General features: G+C 39.9%; 1 protein-coding gene across 1 annotated transcript; it reads left to right on the top strand.

The window, feature by feature from the left end:
* rwdd1 (RWD domain containing 1) lies at positions 1-16241 on the top strand. Its single transcript, NM_001005815.1, is given in 7 exon segments — positions 1-157; positions 2319-2384; positions 4369-4499; positions 11580-11723; positions 13669-13801; positions 14462-14524; positions 15969-16241. Coding segments are annotated over 7 exon segments (720 nt in total). The 5' UTR covers positions 1-84; the 3' UTR covers positions 16079-16241.
* The last annotated feature ends 3525 nt before the right edge of the window (positions 16242-19766 follow it).

The raw sequence follows: 19766 nt of genomic DNA, 5'->3' as shown, positions 1-19766 counted from the left end.
CGAGCGTGACCGGCCCGGCTCCATAGTCAGGGGCTGAGCGCTCTCCTTGTTTCTCTGCACACATCGCTCCATGGCCCGCACACCATGACGGACTACGCCGAGGAGCAGCGTAATGAGCTGGAGGCTCTTGAGTCTATTTATGCCGACTCCTTTACTGGTGAGCAGCGCTTGAAAACCGGTTCCTTTCATTGAGTGCTTGCACATCCTGAAGCCTTCCTTCTGAGAGTAAACTACAACTCCCAGAATCCCACGGCATTCGATGTCTGCGAGGTGTTGCTGGGTGTTGTAGTCCAGTGGGAGTTGGGTTAGACCCTGACTGATGGTTGTTGTGAGGGAACTCGTGGGACCCATTGGCTAACATGAGTTTGACAGTCGGACGCTAGGCCAGTGAAGCGCACACGTAGGCCTGTCTGGGTCAGGAGACATTTGTCGCAGTTTGTAGTGTATTGAATTGTAAATATAATGACTACGTTGTGATCCGAGCAGACCTTAGTAGCGCCTGCTGCTTTTAAACTGCAACTCTCAGCACCTGTCTGTCTGGGGCTACAGGGCAACTAGAGAGAACGTTCACGTTTCTTTAATGTAGATTCAGTAATAATGGGCTGTCTGTTACCCTAGCTTATGCACTATATGTAATAAAGCTTAGAAAAAATACCTTCTGCACCAAAGAGGTCCCTTTTTTAACTTTTGTGAAAGTACAGACCCCATATGGTGGGGATGGAATGCCAGGACTGCATGCTGAAGATCAGGATATTTTTTTAAAATCTATAATTGTTATACTATTTTTTTTTTTTAAATGTTTTACATTTTAAAGGTCCTGATAATACACAGTTTGGAATCTCTGTGCATCAGTTGGATTGTTGTAGTCAAGACATTTCCCATATTTCATAGATTGTAATCACTTCAAGGAACTTGCATAGTATTTACCCGCACTGAATGGTACCCCTGTTTGTGTTCACACCTTGTTGCAGCCCCTTATTTCCACAGCAGCATAAGGTCTGCAAACTCTATTGTTGCAGCACTGTCAGGGCACAGCCTCAGCTTTTCTCTGTCAGCAATAAATTGCATTGGTTCACATTGGCATGCAGATATCCGCTGTGTGTGTCTGCACACAGGCCGACTCCATTTCAGTGGGAGACGGCAGAGCGGATAGGAGTACGTCGGCAGATACTGCACTTAGTATGCCATTAATCTAAAGCTGGCCATACAGATGGTCGCACAAAATATCGTCAGATCCGCAACACACCATTCAGGGCTGAATCGGCAGGTTAGGAGGTAGAAACAATAGGATTTCTACCTCCTTCTGCCGATTCAGCGCTGAAGGGAGATTTTGGTCAGGCGCCTTCTATGGCGCCCGATCAAAATGTTCAAACTGGTCCGATCGGCGAGTCGGCCGATATTGGCAGCTTCCTGCGATATCGGTCGACTCGCCGACATACCATACACGCACCGAATATCGTACGAAACGAGGTTTCGTACGATATTATCGGTGCGTGTATGGCCACCTTAAAGGTGGCCACACGTAGCAATTTCTATCTTCCGTGTGGCCATTGGTTGCAGTACTGAATCATACGTTATGGAGGTAGAACCAATAGAAATTCAACCTCCTTCTGCTGATTCAGAATGTAGGTTTTGCTCGAGCGCCTTCAATGGCGCCCAATCAAAATCTTTTAAATTGCTCCATTGACGAGTTATCCACAGCCTTTTTCGATATCGGTCACCTTGTCGAGCCACCATACGAATATCGTACGAAACGAGGTTTTGTACAATATTATTGGTGCGTGTATGGCCAGCTTAAACCTGCTATTTGAAATGTCCACAGCCAGTTGTGCAATAACAAGTGTGTAGACCCCAAAACCTCTGTAGGAATAAGGGACTGTGATAATGGTCTAGAAAACAGATGCTGCTTCCAATGTGCCATTAGCCTTAGCGAAATTTAGATAAAGGGTTGGTGTCATGGCTATGTAGTGTGAGCAATGGCTCTTATTGTGAGTGTGTTTCTAGAATTGCTATATTCTAAAAGCAAGTAAGCCAGATGTTAAAGGTGAGATCATATATTATGTGTGAGATATATCAGGAATAAGCAAGATTTTCTTTAGCTTTTGCCACAGCACCACCAGTTCATCTATGGTAGTTTTGCTAGGTCTGTATTGTCAAAGAGATGTCTTCTTCTGGTTCTCTGTAAGGAAGACATGGAGCAGTGTAAATGCATATTTCTACAGTTTGATTCAAGGAAATATATTCTTGATGATAATGTTCATTAAAAAGCTATGTTAAATGTTAATATTAAACTTATTTCTGTATTATTCTATTTGCAGTGTTATCCACAACTCCTACAAGTTTTTCCATCACAGTAACATCAGAAGCAGGAGAAAATGAGGAAAGTATGTGTCCTTTTTATCATTCAGAGATGGTGAGGTGACTAGTCGTATTATCAATTTTAATACAGTGAAAGTCTGTTTCTGAAATACAACTGAAACCTTTTAGACCCCTAGCACATGGGATGTTTTTGTTTTTTTTTGGCAAAGTCCTGTCCGGGAGAACTTTGGATCTGTAGAATCTTATTAGCTGGCCCCTGTTTTTCACTTACTTGAATTGTAAATGTGCTGTTTGGGGCAGATACTTGTACCAGGCTGGCACTGTGCGTTTATCATTTCTTCTCACAGAAGTGTCTGCTATAGACAGTGTGTTTCCCATTCTGCTTAGTAGGAATTGAATACCAGCAGAGAAGGGTGTTTAGATCAGTGGTTCTTCCTGAGAGAACTGCAGTTCAGTGTTGCACTGGTGAATGGTTTTAAGTGTTATAAATTGTCATTTCCTGCCTACCTAAGATTTTTAGTTTCTTCTTTGTGACACAGTTTTTGAATTGCCAGTAAATTAATAAGTAGTTCAAATTCATTCCACATGGAACCGAGGCATTGGTTTAGCTAACCTCCAGCCCTGAAGTTAGTCTTATCTCACTTGCATACTTCATCTTTAGGGTAATGGCACCTTTAAACTTGGCACCAAAAGACTTCAATTCTCCCCCGCAGACTTACATTTAAATCTACTTACAAGTACTCGTGCCAGTGTTTGCCAAGCATTAGTTGCATGGATGCACATATGGATGCTTTTCCACACACAAATTGCTTGACATTCTGGCACAAGCACTTCTAGATGATTTCATTGTAGCTCTGATTGATGTTTGGGCTGTTTGAAGCAACACTTTTGGACTACTACTTAAGGCAATCTAAGAGTAACCTGTCAAAAGCAATGCAGTGGGCTCCTTTAAACAATTTGGAAACCGGTAGTATGAAAAGTCTATACAATACAGTTCACCATTGAAATCTTTCCTATTTAAAACACCAGCCAAATATCATTGCTACAATATCTTACCTTTCAGTAAATACTTAGGGAGTTATACATAAAAAAAAAAAAATGACAGGAGTGTAGCCAGTTTGAAGCCCTTTCAGTGTAGTGTCTTGTTAGTGTCTAGCAGTGTAGTTCATATCAGAATTAATTCCCACCAGCTCTCATTCTCATCCATGTTAAAGGCCAATGGTTGGGGAGCAAAGTGCAAAAACCATGACAATTTCTTTTTTCCCCACCCCTCTTTCCTTGCACACAGTGTTGCAGATCAAAGTATTGCACCTGACTGCAATTGCTGCACTGGCACATGCATTTCAAGAGCAGAAGCTATATATTCCTCGCGTTTGTTTAATAGATATAACTATAAAACTTGATGTGCGTTCCTCCTAGAACTTTGAATAATCTTATATTTTTAATACACCATAAACAATTTTATTCATAGAAAGTCAGTGTTCAAATGGGAACTCTGTAGTCTAAGGGCAAGGGCACACACAGCTTTTCCTCTGCTTTCTTCCAGCTGTGTTTTGTTCACAGGCAGAGGAAAGCGGATCTGCTGTAATGCACTCCTTCCTGTAGCTCCACTGGCACTGCATGGGGCTGTGTGGAGCTACACTGAAGGGGTATCAGCTCAAATGCAAAAGCATGAATGTAGCTCCACGCTGGCCAACAAGGATACACTGTGTGTGTTCTGGCCCTAAGGGGCAATGTAACCAATAAGGAATGGTGTTAATATAAAATAAACAGGAAAACTCAGTAGGGTGGGTGCTGTTTACTGACAAAACAGCAACCATGTACTATTTATAACATAAACTATATTCACCTTCAGGTTTACACATGAATTGGGATGCATGATATTGATATTATTGCTAATAAAGTTATTAACATGGTTCTAAAATGGCAACTGTATAAAATAACTTTTATACATGGAACATATAGATTACTTACAAATATTGACCTCTACTGGAGAAAGAAAATATTAAACCGTGCAGATGTGTTCAAAACTGCGGCTTTATTTTACAGATGTGCAAGTAACCATTAAATTCAGCTATGTGGAGTCCTACCCAGATGAAGCCCCTGTCTATGAAATAGTCTCTCAAGAAAACCTTGAATGTACAGATACATCCAGTTTACTATCCTTGCTGAAAGATCAGGTATCCTCAATCTTCCCACTTAAAATATGATATTCCATAATGCATTTTTTTGTCTTTTCAGCAAATGTCATATGGGGATACTAGAAATAAAATAGAGTGTTGCTTCAATTTAAGATGTTACCATTTAGTGGATGACATAACAAAAACCTTAGATATTTCCTAATTAAAGCTATAGACACAAAGTGTGTTCAGTGCAAGCCCTGTTCACTGAAATAATGTTGAAAAAGGCGGTATTGTGTCACTTGCCACATGCTGTTTTAACAAGCCAATCATGAAAAGGCTTCTTTTTAATTATTAGTTTTGTGATATCCTGTGGTGATGGCCCAAGGGGAGTTTAGTCACCCCGGTTAAATCTCAGCTACTGCAGGTGACTAATCTCCCCAAGATGCCTTTGCACCGGCAGTAAAATGAATCCTCCTGCAGGATTAAACTTTGTGCGACTTGCATAAAGCAATGCATATGCCTTTCCATGAACAATTCACTATTGCCAGGGGAAAGGCATTTTGGGATGATTAGCCACCCATAGTAGCCGTGATTTCACCGGGGGTAACTATATTCCTGTGGGCCAATAGAATCAGTTAACATGTACTTACACAGTGAAAATAGCTTCTTGCAGCCCCAGGTGCACGCTGTACCCACTGCCCGGGCAGATAAATTCAAAAATGAAGAAAACAGCAGCACTCCGGTTGTTTTGAAAAATGTGAATCTTTACTTAAGTGCCAGAGGGCCATCACACTAAAGTAATATCCTGTTATCTTTCAAGCTCGATACACATAGGCAGAAAATGTCTTCGACAAAACAAGCTGGCATCTGCCCATGTCTAAATAAAGGTAATTTGGTTCCATATCTCATCAGAAATAGGTTAGGCAAGTCACTCAAACAGTAACCATATCAGCAAAAGTATATAATTATCAGTCAAATGGATTAACGAGAAGGAAGGGTAAAAGCTAAGTAAGCTTTATCAGAAAGGTCAATGTAAATAGAGCCATAAACACTCGCAGAAAAGATGCACTCAACAGAGACACAGGATTTATTTTCTTCATTTGTGTATACACGTACTTCTGTGTCAGACTTTCTGCTCTCAGAAAAATCCTTCAGGGCACAGCAAAAGTCTGCTCAGTTTGCTCCTCTCTCCCCCTTCCAACTGTGCTGTGTAATCTGAGCTACCAGCAGCCAGAGCTGCAGCACAGAAGGTACTGAGACAAAGACCAAATGTGTCCCAGGGCTACATTGGCAGGGGTGCGATAGATAGGATAGGCTAGATAGTACTATAGGCACTGCGGTAATCAAAAGTGAAGTCAGCCGGGTAAGTCATGCACTTAGCTGGTCCCTTTTACATACGTATGTATATACAGTGGCTTGCAAAAGTATTCGGCCCCTTGAACTTTTTCACATTTTGTCACATTACAGCCACAAACAATCAATTTTATTGGAATTCTACGTGAAAGATAAATACAAAGTGGTGTACACGTGAGAAGTGGAACAAAAATCACACATGATTCCAAACATTTTTTACAAATAAATAACTGCTAAGTGGGTTGTGCGTAATTATTCAGCCCCCTGAGTCAATACTTTGTAGAACCACCTTTTGCTGCAATTACAGCTGCCAGTCTTTTAGGGCTCTGGCACACAGGGAGATTTGTCGCCCGCGACAAAGCTCCAGTGTCTCGGGCAACTAATCTCTCCAAAATGCCATCCCACCGGCGAAAATGTAAATCGCAAGTGGGATGGTATACGCGGTGGCACTGAAATAGCTCCGCCGCGTATGCCATCCCACCGGCGATTTACATTTTCGCCGGTGGGATGGCAATCTGGGGAGATTAGTCGCCCGCGAACAGGGAGTGCCAGAGCCCTTAGGGTATGTCTCTACCAGCTTTGCACATCTAGAGACTGAAATCCTTGCCCACTCTTCTTTGCAAAACAGCTCCAGCTCAGTCAGATTAGATGGACAGCGTTTGTGAACAGCAGTTTTCAGATCTTGCCACGGATTCTCGATTGGATTTAGATCTGGACTTTGACTGGGCCATTCTAACACATGGATATGTTTTCTTTTAAACCATTCCATTGTTGCCCTGGCTTTATGTTTAGGGTCGTTGTCCTGCTGGAAGGTGAACCTCCGCCCCAGTCTCAAATCTTTTGCAGACTCCAAGAGGTTTTCTTCCAAGATTGCCCTGTATTTGGCTCCATCCATCTTCCCATCAACTCTGACCAGCTTCCCTGTCCCTGCTGAAGAGAAGCACCCCCAGAGCATGATGCTGCCACCACCATATTTGACAGTGGGGATGGTGTGTTCAGAGTGATGTGCAATGTAGTTTTCCGCCACACATAGCGTTTTGCATTTTGGCCAAAAAGTTCCATTTTGGTCTCATCTGACCAGAGCACCTTCTTCCACATGTTTGCTGTGTCCCCCACATGGCTTGTGGCAAACTGCAAACAGGACTTCTTATGGTTTTCTGTTAACAATGGCTTTCTTCTTGCCACTCTTCCATAAAGGCCAACTTTGTGCAGTGCACGACTAATAGTTGTCCTATGGACAGATTCTCCCACCTGAGCTGTAGATCTCTGCAGCTCGTCCAGAGTAACCATGGGCCTCTTGGCTGCATTTCTGATCAGCTCTCCTTGTTCGGCCTGTGAGTTTAGGTGGACGGCCTTGTCTTGGTAGGTTTACAGTTGTGCCATACTCCTTCCATTTCTGAATGATCGCTTGAACAGTGCTCCGTGGGATGTTCAAGGCTTTGGAAATCTTTTTGTAGCCTAAGCCTGCTTTAAATTTCTCAATAACTTTATCCCTGACCTGTCTGGTGTGTTCTTTGGACTTTATGTTGTTGTTGCTCCCAATATTCTCTTAGACAACCTCTGAGGCCATCACAGAGCAGCTGTATTTGTACTGACATTAGATTACACACAGGTGCACTCTATTTAGTCATTAGCACTCATCAGGCAATGTCTATGGTCAACTGACTGCACTCAGACCAAAGGGGGCTGAATAATTACGCACACCCCACGTTGCAGTTATTTATTTGTAAAAAATGTTTGGAATCATGTATGATTTTCGTTCCACTTCTCACGTGTACACCACTTTGTATTGGTCTTTCACGTGGAATTCCAATAAAATTGATTCATGTTTGTGGCTGTAATGTGACAAAATGTGGAAAAGTTCAATGGGGCCGAATACTTTTGCAAGCCACTGTATATGTATAATGTGTCAAACTGGAAATATTTTCGTTGACTAGTGACCTAGACCTAGTAATTGAAAAAAACTTGTATATAACAGTGGTATCTATAGTGGATGGTTATATTTTTATCTTTAACTGGGAGTATTTTACACATTAAATTACATAGTTAAGTTGGGTTGGAAAAAAAAAAAAAAAGTCCATCAAGCGCAATCCTTCCAAGCGAACCCAGCACACACACAAACCTAAACTGACCTATCTATACGCTCACATACATAAGCCAAAAATACCAACATCAGTACTAATTGTAGATTTAAGTATCACAATAGCCTTGGATATTATGCTTGTTCAAGAAATCATCTAAGCCACTCTTAAAGACATTAACAGAATCTGCCATCACAACATCACTAGGAAGGGCATTCCACAACCTCACTGCCCCCACCGTGAAAAGCCACCTACGCTGCTTCAAATGGAAGCTCCATTCCTCTTATCTAAAGGGGTGGTCTCTGGTGCGTTGATCGTTTTTATGGGAAAAAAGAACACCCCCTATCTGTCTATAATCCCCTCTGATATAATTGTGCTGAGTAATCATGTCCCCTCGCAAGCGCCTCTTTCCCAGAGAAAACAATCCCAACCATGACAGTCTAACCTCATAGTTTAAATCTTTTATCCCCTTTACCAGTTTAGTTGCACATCTCTGCACTCTCCAGCTCATTAAAGGAAAACTATACCCCCAGAATGAATACTACCAACAAATAGTTTATAATATATTAAGTGACCTATTACAGAATCTTGCCAAACTAGAATATATATAAGTAAATATTGCCCTTTTACATCCTTTCCCTTGAGCCACCATTTTGTGATGGGCTGTGAGCTCCCTCAGAGATCATCTGACCAGAAATAATGCCGCTTTAGGGCTCTGACACACGGGGAGATTAGTCGCCCGTGACAAAACTCCCTGTTCGCGGGCGACTAATCTCCCCGAGTTGCCATGAGCCGCCATCCCACCAGCGAACATGTAAGTCGCCGGCGGGATGGCACACGTGGCGGAGCGATTTCCCGAAATCGCCGAAAAAGACTCTGGCAGCTCATGGCAACTCGGGGAGATTAGTCGCCCGCGAACAGGGAGTTTTGTCGCGGGCGACTAATCTCCCCGTGTGCCAGAGCCCTTAACTGTAACAGGAAGATGTGTGAAAGCAAAAGACAGAACTTAATAAACAAGTTAAAAAGCAAAGGACCAAGGACTGACCCCTGCGGTACTCCACTAACCACACTGGCCCACTTAGATAATGTTCCATTTACCACCCCTCTTTGTAATCTATTCTTCAGCCAGTTTTCTATCCTATTACAAATAATATGTTCTAGGCCAATACTCCTCAGTTTTATCACCAACCTTCTGTGAGGTACTGTATCAAATGCTTTAGCAAAGTCTAAGTAGATGACATCCACTGCCATTCCAGCATTGATGTTCCCGCTCACCTCCTTCTAAAAGGCAACTAAATTAGTCTGGGAAGATCTGTTATTCTGTTTGTTTATTCTGTTCTGCAGAATAAATATAGTGTTCTAGCTTGCACTATTGTGGCTAATCTATTGGCAATAAAATGTCAAAATGCCTTTAAAGCCTTCTTCTTTAATAGGGCACTTTCTTTATTAGATTGTTGTTCCTTTTGTAAATCAAAGAAAACATTCCACCATTCTTCTTTGACCACTGGGGGGCCCTGTTTTAATAGAATTTTTTAATGAGTATTCCTTGTCAAAGCAGCAATGTCTACCCAATTCATATGAATAAATGTAACTATGCATATAAGCAATGCTTCTGTATTATAATTTCCCAGTATTTACAGGAAAATAAAGTTAATTTGATCTTTCTAATTAGGGTATATCCTCTTCAACAAAATACTCAGACTCTCTCCTTTGTCCCTTACCATGTCCTTCACATCATTTGCAGCACTGTATGATTAGACAGACAATGAGCTATATACTGTGCACCATGTTTGTGAAAGTAATTAAAGGAATACTGTCATGGGAAAACATGTTTTTTTTTTTTTCAAAACAAATCAATTAATAGAGCTTCTTTGGCAGAATCCTGCATTGAAATCTGTTTTTCAAAAGAGCAAACAGATTATTTTTTATATTTCATTTTAAATTTTCACATGGGGTTAGCCGTATTCTTCATTTCCCAGGGTGCTACAGTCATGTGACCTGTGCTCTGATAAACTTCAGTCACACTTATTAAGAGGAGACAATTTGTTGTGTAACCACACGGTAACTCTACCTAAGCTGATCAGAAAACCCTGCACTACACTGATGAGCTTCAAGAAAGGCGAAACCGGTCTGTAGTTGGGAATCTGATCAACTATTATCCTGGCTTCTGCTTTAAATCCAGTGGGTGAGCATTAGCCTATAGGATAAACCTATGTAAATTGGCTAATCTATTGGCAATAAAATGTCAAAATGCCTTTAAAGCCTTCTTCTTTAATAGGGCACTTTCTTTATTAGATTTTTGTTCCTTTTGTAAATCAAAGAAAACATTCCACCATTCTTCTTTGACCACTGGGGGGCCCCGTTTTAATAGAATTTTTGAATGAGTATTCCTTGTCAAAGGACAAGCATTTTTAGATTTTTTTTTGGTTGAAATTTAAAATGCTGCCATTCTTATACTATTTATGCCAGAGTCCCCAAATTTAGTCACTGGGTGACAAATATTCAAGGTTTGAAAATAGTGGGTGGAGCTACAAACAGCCAATCAGATTTATTTTATTGATTTTAATAGGGAAATTGTAACTGCTGCCATTCTCACATGTTTAATGTCAGTGTTTCCAAACTTTTCACAGTTGGTTATTGGGAGAATATGGTTAAAGGTTAGGAAAAATGGGTGGAGCCAACAACATTAAGTATTCCAGAGTTGTCCTAACTTTGCAAAGTTAGTCACTGGATATTTGCGGTTCAAAGTTAGAAAAAGTGGGAGGAGCCATCAACAGCCAATCACATTTCAAGGGGAAATGTAAAATGCTGTCAGTCCCACAATTTTTACACCCCTAGTCCCCAAAGTTGGCCACTGGGGGGCTTCAGTTCAAAAAATAGGAAAAGTGGGTTGGGCCACTAACAACCAATCAGATTTCATTGGTTTTAATTTAAAATGCTGTCATTCTCACACTGTTTATGCCAGGGTGCCCACTGTTTGTCACTGGGTGACATTGACTCAAGGTTAGAAAAGTGGGCACTCCCCCCAACCACCAATCACAATTCACCTATTGACTTTTATTGGTTTAAATTTAAACTGCTGCCGTTCTTTAACGATTAATCCTAGGGTCCCTAAACTTTGCAGAGTTAGTCACTGGGTAACTGCAGTTCCAGGTTAGAAAAAGTAGGCGAAGCCACCAACCCCCAATCAGATGTCACTCATTGACTTTCAGTGGGGAAATTTAAGTTGCTGCCATTCAGACACTATTAAAACCAGGATCCCCAAACTTTGCACAGTGGTTTTTACTATATAATATAACTGTGGTCCAAGGTTAGAAAAACTGGGTGGATCCAACAACAGCCAATCAGATTTCATTCAGTGACTTCACGTTTTTGAAACCAACATGAAGTTTGTTCTCAAACTTCCCTTTCTAGTTTTGTATATATAATTGCTATTAGAAGTAGTGTTTGCCAGTCCTTTTCTATTCTCTGGCCTGGTGGCTCTAGAATTTGAAACAACGTAACACAAGACAGCAGACTGACAGACCTGTCTTGCTGGAGGAGACTGACCTTTGCAACATTGTCTAAAAAGTAACAACCAGGAGTTCAGCAAATATTGTTAGGCAAAAAATTCATTTTGGGGTTGATTTGTCCTTTAAATCATTAGTCTCTGCTATTACTATGTACTGTATAATGTATTTTTGTATTGTTTTCCATATTTCAGGCTCAGGAAAATCTTGGTATGGTTATGATCTTTACTTTAGTATCTGCAGTTCAGGATAAATTAAATGAAATTGTAGACCAAATCAAAACCAGAAAAGAGGAGGAGAAAGTGAGGAAAGAAAAAGAGGCAGAAGAAGCAGAAAAGGTAACCCCTGTTGTTTTACTGCTTTAGGTCTGAGGAAGAAGTATTATTGCATTTAAATCATCTGTATATGTTCTCCTAAATTATCTTTATCAAAATCTTTTAAAGCCCTAACACTAAGCCCACACTAGGGGAAAAACTTTGGCTAGTTTGCAAACTACAAACCTGCCAAGGCTCCAAAAAATAGCCCAAAACTGTACCTTGGTGGGTTTGTACTTTGGAAACCTGCCAGGGCTTTAAATTAGTAACCCAATTTGGTGGGAAAACTGCCAACCTGGCAACCCTGGTCACATAGGAGCTTCCCCCCTGCTCCCCCCTCCCTCCCCGTACATTCATAGCAGGAGACAGCAGCAGCAGGGATCATTTTACCTGCCTGTAACTTTAGCAGCCAATCAGAGGAGAGGCCGGAAGAAAAGAGACAGGAAGCAGTACCTTTAGAAGCTCCTACTGCCAGTACTCAGTGTTACACTCAGCTTCTACACGCTGACACAGGCTTGTGCAGAAAGGGGTCGGTGACCCCCTCCCCTGGTGCCTCCACTGACTCCTGCCCTATAGAGAAATGCTATCTTCAGAGTTAACAGTAGACATTTTTTTAAAGAGATACATTACATATTTTATTAAAATGACCTAATCTGCTAAAATAGCTTCATTTATGTGAAGAATCCTGCATTGAAATCTGTTTTTCAAAAATGCAAATAGATTTTTTTTTTTATATTTAAATTTGACATTCCACATAGGTCTAGCTATATTCTTAATTTCCCAGGGTGCTACAGCAATGTGACCTGTGCTCTGATAAATTTCAGTCACACTTATTGCTGAGCTGCAAGTTGGAGTGATATCACACCCACCCCCCCCCCCCCAACAGCCGATCAGCAGAACATTGGGAAGGTAGCAAGATAGCAACTCCCAGTAGGTATCAGAATTGCACTCAATTGCTACTCCTCCCATTACAGGTATGAAATCCTTTACGGAAAGCATTTCTCTCATGGACTCCATTTTAGTCAAGTATTTCCAATTTTTAAAATTGATTTCCTGATAATAAAAGAGTACCTTGTATTTGATCCCAACTAAGATATAATTAATCCCTATTAAATCAAATTTGGTTTACTTAATGTTAATTTTTTTTAGTAGACTTAAGGTACGGAGATCCAAATTATAAATTATAAGATCCCTTATCCGGAATACCCTTGGTCCCGAGCATTCTGGTCCTATACCTGTACATGGGAGTAGGAGAAACAATAGGTTACCTGAAAGCAGTTCTAATATGTAGCGCTGGCTCCTTCTGAAAGACCCAGGCACAATGCACTGAGATGGCTGCCTACACACCAATATTACAACTAAAAATATACATTTGTTGGTGCAAGAATAAAATGTTAAATGGTAGAGTAAATTATTTGCTATGTAAACAGTGTAATTTAGAAATAAAAAGTACACCATAAAAATCATGTCCGTATCCCTTTAACATCTAGAAGGCTACATGTTCAATTTGGCCTTAAAAAAAGTGCTGTTCCTCTGACTATTAGCAACTAAGTTGTGTGCACAATATTTAGAGAGCACAATCACAGCAGTATTCTTTATATCATAAACCAAAAACTTCTTTCAAGCTGTACAATAGTATACACATAATCAAAGTTAAGAGCTACGTCATGGAACATGTCATGACGATACTTCCCAAACAAAGAGATTTGCAGTAAATCCGCAATCTGGGTTCTCTCCTGCTTTCTTTATTTTGATTGGAGCTATATCACCAGGTTCTAAAAGGATTCAGAACCCAAGACTGCAGCATAGCAAGGAATTCTGTTTGTTTGCTTGTGTTTAAAACAATATACGTTTTCTTTTTAGTAAACTTGGTTTTAGGCATTAAGGAAAAATCCTACTGTTAACTTTCATATAATGTACCAGAGGCAGGGGCATTTATCTAACGATTTTCTAACTAACCATTACTCAGGTGCGCTTTCATGGTACTCCAGTCACAATTGAAAACTTTCTAAGCTGGAAAGCCAAATTTGATGCAGAGGTGTGCGAAATGAAAAAGAAAAGGCAAAAGGAAGAAGAGCAATCAGGAAAAAATAAACTTACTGGTAAGTGTCTGCTTTTACTATCCACTAGTGCTGTACTAATGGTGGGAGCACTGTCACTATAAAAACTTCCTCTTTAAGTGTATCCATCTGACATATTGTATTCACTAATCCTTTCCTCAGTGTCCCAGCGTAGTACACAAATCTTGAACTAAACTTTCCTTTCCTCACTGTAACTTTTATATCAAATGTGCCCCCCAGTAGTATCTGTCTGCCTCCTCTGACTGCACTGTGCAACAGCTTTAGCTGTTATGAGCACAGTCCCTTTCTTACATTTAACTTTACTACTTTTGTCACACGGATTTGTGGTGTGGACTAATTGCAAGTCTTGCTTTCTGTGGTTAGTAGTATTCAAGGCATCTTTGTTAGCCTCAGCTGTCTTCTGATCGCTATAGGTTTGGAGCAGCATGTGAGTGTCCGAGTCAAACAAATATCCTGCCACCTGAAGACCTCCCCAAAAATAAGATCTACTAACATATGGGTAGCGTTACTATGTCAAGCACTTACTAAAATATACATATTCTCCACTTGTACATCTGCCAAAATTCATATGGACCAAGATTTTGTTTTTTAAGCTAGTAGAAGCAGACTTGAATGAAGAACTGTTCTACATATGGCATATCTGGTTTGAGTCACACAGTGATGTTTTCTTCTACCATCTAGGAAAGCAGCTGTTTGAAACAGATCACAATCTGGATACATCAGATATCAAGTTTCTGGAAGAAGGTAAAACATTGTAGTTGTTCTTTATCCTGACATAGCCTAAATTGTATTGCAGACATTTAGTCATTCACATAGACTAGTGATGCGCAGTGTCCAGTAGCTGCGCTTACATTAAAGTGCTCTGCCAGGGTTAAAAATTGAGCAACTTGGGGGGGGGGGAATTCTTAAAAGTGGTGATATTGAGACAAAATAAAAGTGGAGATAGCTTTGTTGGATTTTCCACCTAATCCACAAATCTCTATCTCCACTTTTGTGAATTAGGTGCGTAGGGCCCACCGGTTTTTTATCCATTGCCCTGTTGGGCCAGTCCAACCCTATACCCCAATATCCCAGTTTGGGTGTCAGTGTGCATGTGTTGTTTACTGATCACCAAAATCTGCTGGGAACAAAAGGCACAGCTAGAGGTGGGGGCCAATGCTGTTAAGCAGCTCCGTAGTTCTGGACATGCTATTGGGGGCACAGATTAGTTGCGGCACGTTTTAGTGAAGTGATTAAAGAGGGGGCACTGCTGCTAAAACTAAAATTTGCCAGGGAGGCTTTAATTTTCCTTTAAAAATGAATACAATATATTCACTTAAAATGTTATGGCCTTATTCATTAAGCAAAAACTAGCAGAATAATGTGATTGAGGTAAAAACTTTTTATATATAAGATATCAATTAAACTTTTTTTTTTTTTTTAAATCAGTGTTTTACTTGTTTATAAAATGTTAATAGGCTGCTAACCCCCATTAATATGTTAATGATCCCCCAATGGGGCCCCTACCAGAGGTGTTAATTGGAGACTGGGTGAACCAAAACGGAAGAGCTTAGAATTGATCTGACAGAGTTACACTGAGCTTTACTCCATTTTGAAAATGGCGGGGGAAAATGTTGGGAAAAAATGTTGTTAAAACGGCATAAAAATGTCTCTTAAACGACAAATTCACAAAAGTGTCTGTAAACTGTCTTTTTTTCACCATAAATGGAAAAGTGGCGGTTGAGTCGGAATTTAGGTGGATTTGTGTTTGTGAATTTCCCCCATTGAGTTTAGAGAAACAGCATTGCACACAGTGAAAAGGAAAAAAAAAACATTTATTCACAAATAAATGTTTTTAAAATTCATTTCAAACATGTCCAGCTTAGCTGCTTGCCCCTTTTCAGCAATGTTTTTGAGTCAGGGGCCATTCAAGGGTATAGACACACAGAGCAATTTGGGGCATCCTGATGGCCAAGAGTTTTGTAGCACTGTGTCTGGGTGACAAACCATTCCAATGAAGTGGTTGATACATTATGGCCTGTATGTTTGGTTGCATTACTCCTTATAACAATAAAACAAAATTAAAACATTAATTAATACAGAACAGTACTCTTATTTTCATGTTTCCTTATTTCTGTTACTGTGTTGATGGTACAATTGAGATGTTATGCAAAAAAAAACCCACCTTTTATCTTGTTTCTTTTTACAGCCGGGAATAGTGTTGAAGTGGATGAATCGTTATTCCAGGAACTGGATGATTTAGAGCTGGATGATGATGATGACCCAGATTATAATCCAATCGATTTAGAAAGTGACTAAATATCTTGGAACCGGCACATTTAGGAAAGCAGTCACAGTATCTGTGGCTTAAATAAGCAAGCATTCACAGCTATTTTTTTTTTAAGTCATAATTTTAATTTTCAGGAGAATATTCTTCTGATGCTCTCATGGTTGACACTTAATAAAATGACTTAAAAAAGGCTGTTTTTGAAAAACTTTTGCTCTCTGGCTTCCATTTTATACACATGCAAAAACATTTTCTGAAATTGCATATTTATTAATTGCGCCATGTTATTACCGCCACAATTAAAAATAACCTTTTTAGTGTATGTTTTTCATCCAGTTTAACCAGTGAAATTGTGCATTTGTCAAGTTTCACATGTTCAAAAATAATATTGCAGTTTACATACAGTTATTGGGGCAGTTATGGCTATAAAACATGTTAAGGCTCATTTACTAACACTAGTAGAGCACATTAAGTTGCATCTGATGCACCAATACATGTGCAAATTAGAGTATGCAATTTAACCAATTGCTCTGAGGCTATTGGTAACATTTTCAGAGTGGCAATGTTGCCATCCATATAATAAGATATATTTTATTTCCAGTCAATTTCATGTAGAATAATAAAAGCAAATAACCGATTGGTTGTAATGGGTTACTATCAAGGTGCAAATTTCACAGTGTTTATAAACAAGCAGGCTGGTTAGAAACATTGATATTCACTGCTGAAAGTGTGCATGGGCACAAGTAGCTTTTATGAATGGTAGCAGCTACCAACATTCCTCACGTGTAATATTCCTTTACTGTGTATACAGCACCAGTGTGCAAAACTTTGGGCACCCCTGGCCATATTACATATTTTGTTAATTTTGTAAGTGAACCCTATGGTAATAATGGCATATTTTGATGTAGAAAGTAACTTAAAGTAGATAAAGAAAAGGACAATCACTGGAGCTGCCTAGTTGTCAGGACCCCCAACCTTCTCGACCAGTAACCTTGGACCCTGGGCTGGTTTTTACCTTTGTTAAAAAATGTACCATCCCAATGTATATTCCTATTAGCACCCACACCACCATGTTCAGCGCTGTGTTTAACCAAATAAAATTCATTTCCCAGTCCATTTTCTTGCTATAAATATCAGAAGTTTCCATTCATGGGATCTAGTGGAGTTTATTGCGACCAGCCAGTTTTACTTGAAGGCACAATCTTCAGTATCTTCGAGTCTAAAATATGAAGCTCTTTTGAAAAATGTTTACCTCTTTCCTATAATTGTTCATTTAGACAATGGAAGTTTTTTTCTGCTCTGGAGTTTTAAAAAAACATAAGCTCAGCATTTGTTGACCGTACAGTACAAAGGCTGCTACTAGTTACGATTTCTCCATAACATGTCAGTGTAACAACAAAATCATTTAAGTGATCTGCTGAGCCACCCATTCCTATTAATAACTAATAACATTGTTCTGTTATGTAGTTTGGCCTCGTGGGCAAGTTCCCACAACCAACAATTTTAAAAAAGCCACCCCCTTTTAAAATGCAAAAAGAGAACTGGCCAACCTGTCCCACCAGATATTGTTCCCAGCTCTTCATGACACTATTAGCTGTCTGGGGTAAAAGTGCAGTAAAATGTGGTAGGCTACATGTTGTCCATGCCTGCCTGCCTGCCTGCCTTGATGTTTCTATAACTATAAGTGACTAAGGTGATACTCCAGACAGATATTTATAATATACCGTATATACTCGAGTATAAGCTGATCCGAATATATGCCGAGGTACCTAATATTACCTAAGAAAACTGGAAAAACGTATTGACTCGAGTATAAGCCCCTCAATGGTGCAGCATGAAAAGCATCCATATACCGGTATACAAAATCTTTAATCCCATAACTAAATATGGCATTTCTGTATTCTTTACATACAGTAAATTGCTGTTCTGGATGTCACTTTAATGAATACAAAATTATTCTATATAAATTTGATAAAACAACTACTGTGCCACTAGCCATAAAGCTTAGCAAGTTATGTAAACCTCTCATAATATAGAGACCAGTACATCTCTCTATCTTTTTTATTTGTGACTGTACATAAGCCTGAGAAGAACTGCATGTGCATAAAGAGCTTCAGATACAATACATATAAAAACAGTGAGCACAATTGGGGGTGCAGGCCATGGCGAAACAGGGCAGTGGTCGGGATCAATTGGGAGGAATGACAGATGGAATCAAGATGTGCCCAGACCAGTTCCTATCCAGGTCACCATCACTGATTTGCTCTCTAGATACCATGAGAGCCAGCAAGTATGAGGGGCAATTATGGTGACCACTTTACTTTCCTAGGGTATGGCTGAATAACGGATACATGGATATTTTCCATATCTGAAGCATTAAGCTAAGGACACAAACTAAAACTGATCCTCCAATCACTGCTCTAGAGGAACATTTTAGGGTGACCCTGTTACCAGCTTGCCTATAAAAGCTTAACCGAGGGGTGAGAAACATGGGGGTTCCTTATAAATCAATAAATGAGGAGACATGTTGGATTTATTTAAACATATTTCAGCAGGAAGCTCTGCCAGAACAGAGAGGTGATAGATAGTTTGAAACAGTCTCAATGACTAAAGTTCCCGTGCCACTCACTGTGTCCTACAATGTCCATATGCTGCTTAATCCTAAGGATGCGCATATTGTCCTGCACACGCCGCGTATACATGATGCTTACGGCCACCCACGGGAGGGGAGGTAGGGTACGCGCGCAACGACAGTATAGCCTGTAGTATGAGCGCAAGTACCATATATACCCGAGTATAAGCCGATGCTTACTTTTTAAGCACATTTTTAGGGCTGAAAAACTCGGCTTATACTCGAGTATATACGGTACATTTATGTGTTGTTGCTTCTGAGTTAATGTGGATTTGTTTATATCTTAAACCCAGAAACTCACTTATCATCCCAAAGCTCCTCTTAAACTGTACAAAACAAAAAGTACATCTTGGTGAACGTAGTTATTAGGCAGTGGGGAAAAACCCCTTCTTATAGCACTGCTTAAACCCCAGCAACTCAATTTTCACCCTATAGTTCCTTTCAAACTAAGTACAGGTATCGGACCCCTTATCCGGAAACCCATTATTCAGAAAGTTCCGAATTACGGAAAAGTCATCTCCCATAGACTCCATTTTAAACAAATAATTCTCATTTTTAAAAATGATTTCCTTTTTCTCTCTAATAATAAAACAGCACCTTGTACTTGATCCCAGCTAAGATATAATTACTCATTATTGGAGCCAAAACAATCCTGTTGGGTTTAATTTCTGTTTCAATAATTTTTTTAGCAGACTTAAGGTAGGAGATCTGAATTGCGGAAAGACCCCTTATCCAAAAAACCCCAGGTCCAGACCATTCTGGATAACTGGTCCCATACCTGTACTTGTTCATTTTGGATAACTTAGTTATTAGGCAATGAGGAAAACTCCTTCTGATAACTTTCATATAATGTACCAGAGACAGTGGCAATTACACTCACAAGCACACTTTCATGGCACTCTGGGCACAATACCTTTTGGCATTGATTAAAACATGAAGTTTATTCAAAGTTAAAAATCAGATCAATTCTGCCAAAATAAGAAGAAAATATTGGCAGCTTAAAGATGAAGCACAGCCAGTATTTATGATATGATAACGGAGATAATAGGCTGAAAGTCACTTTGGAAATCGAGGGTATTAAAATATAA

This window comes from Xenopus tropicalis, chromosome 5 (genome assembly GCF_000004195.4).
Source record: "Xenopus tropicalis strain Nigerian chromosome 5, UCB_Xtro_10.0, whole genome shotgun sequence".
In the NCBI taxonomy this organism is placed as follows: domain Eukaryota; kingdom Metazoa; phylum Chordata; class Amphibia; order Anura; family Pipidae; genus Xenopus; species Xenopus tropicalis.
Note: the sequence above shows the minus strand (reverse complement) of the source record. Positions and strands in the feature narration are given on the sequence as shown.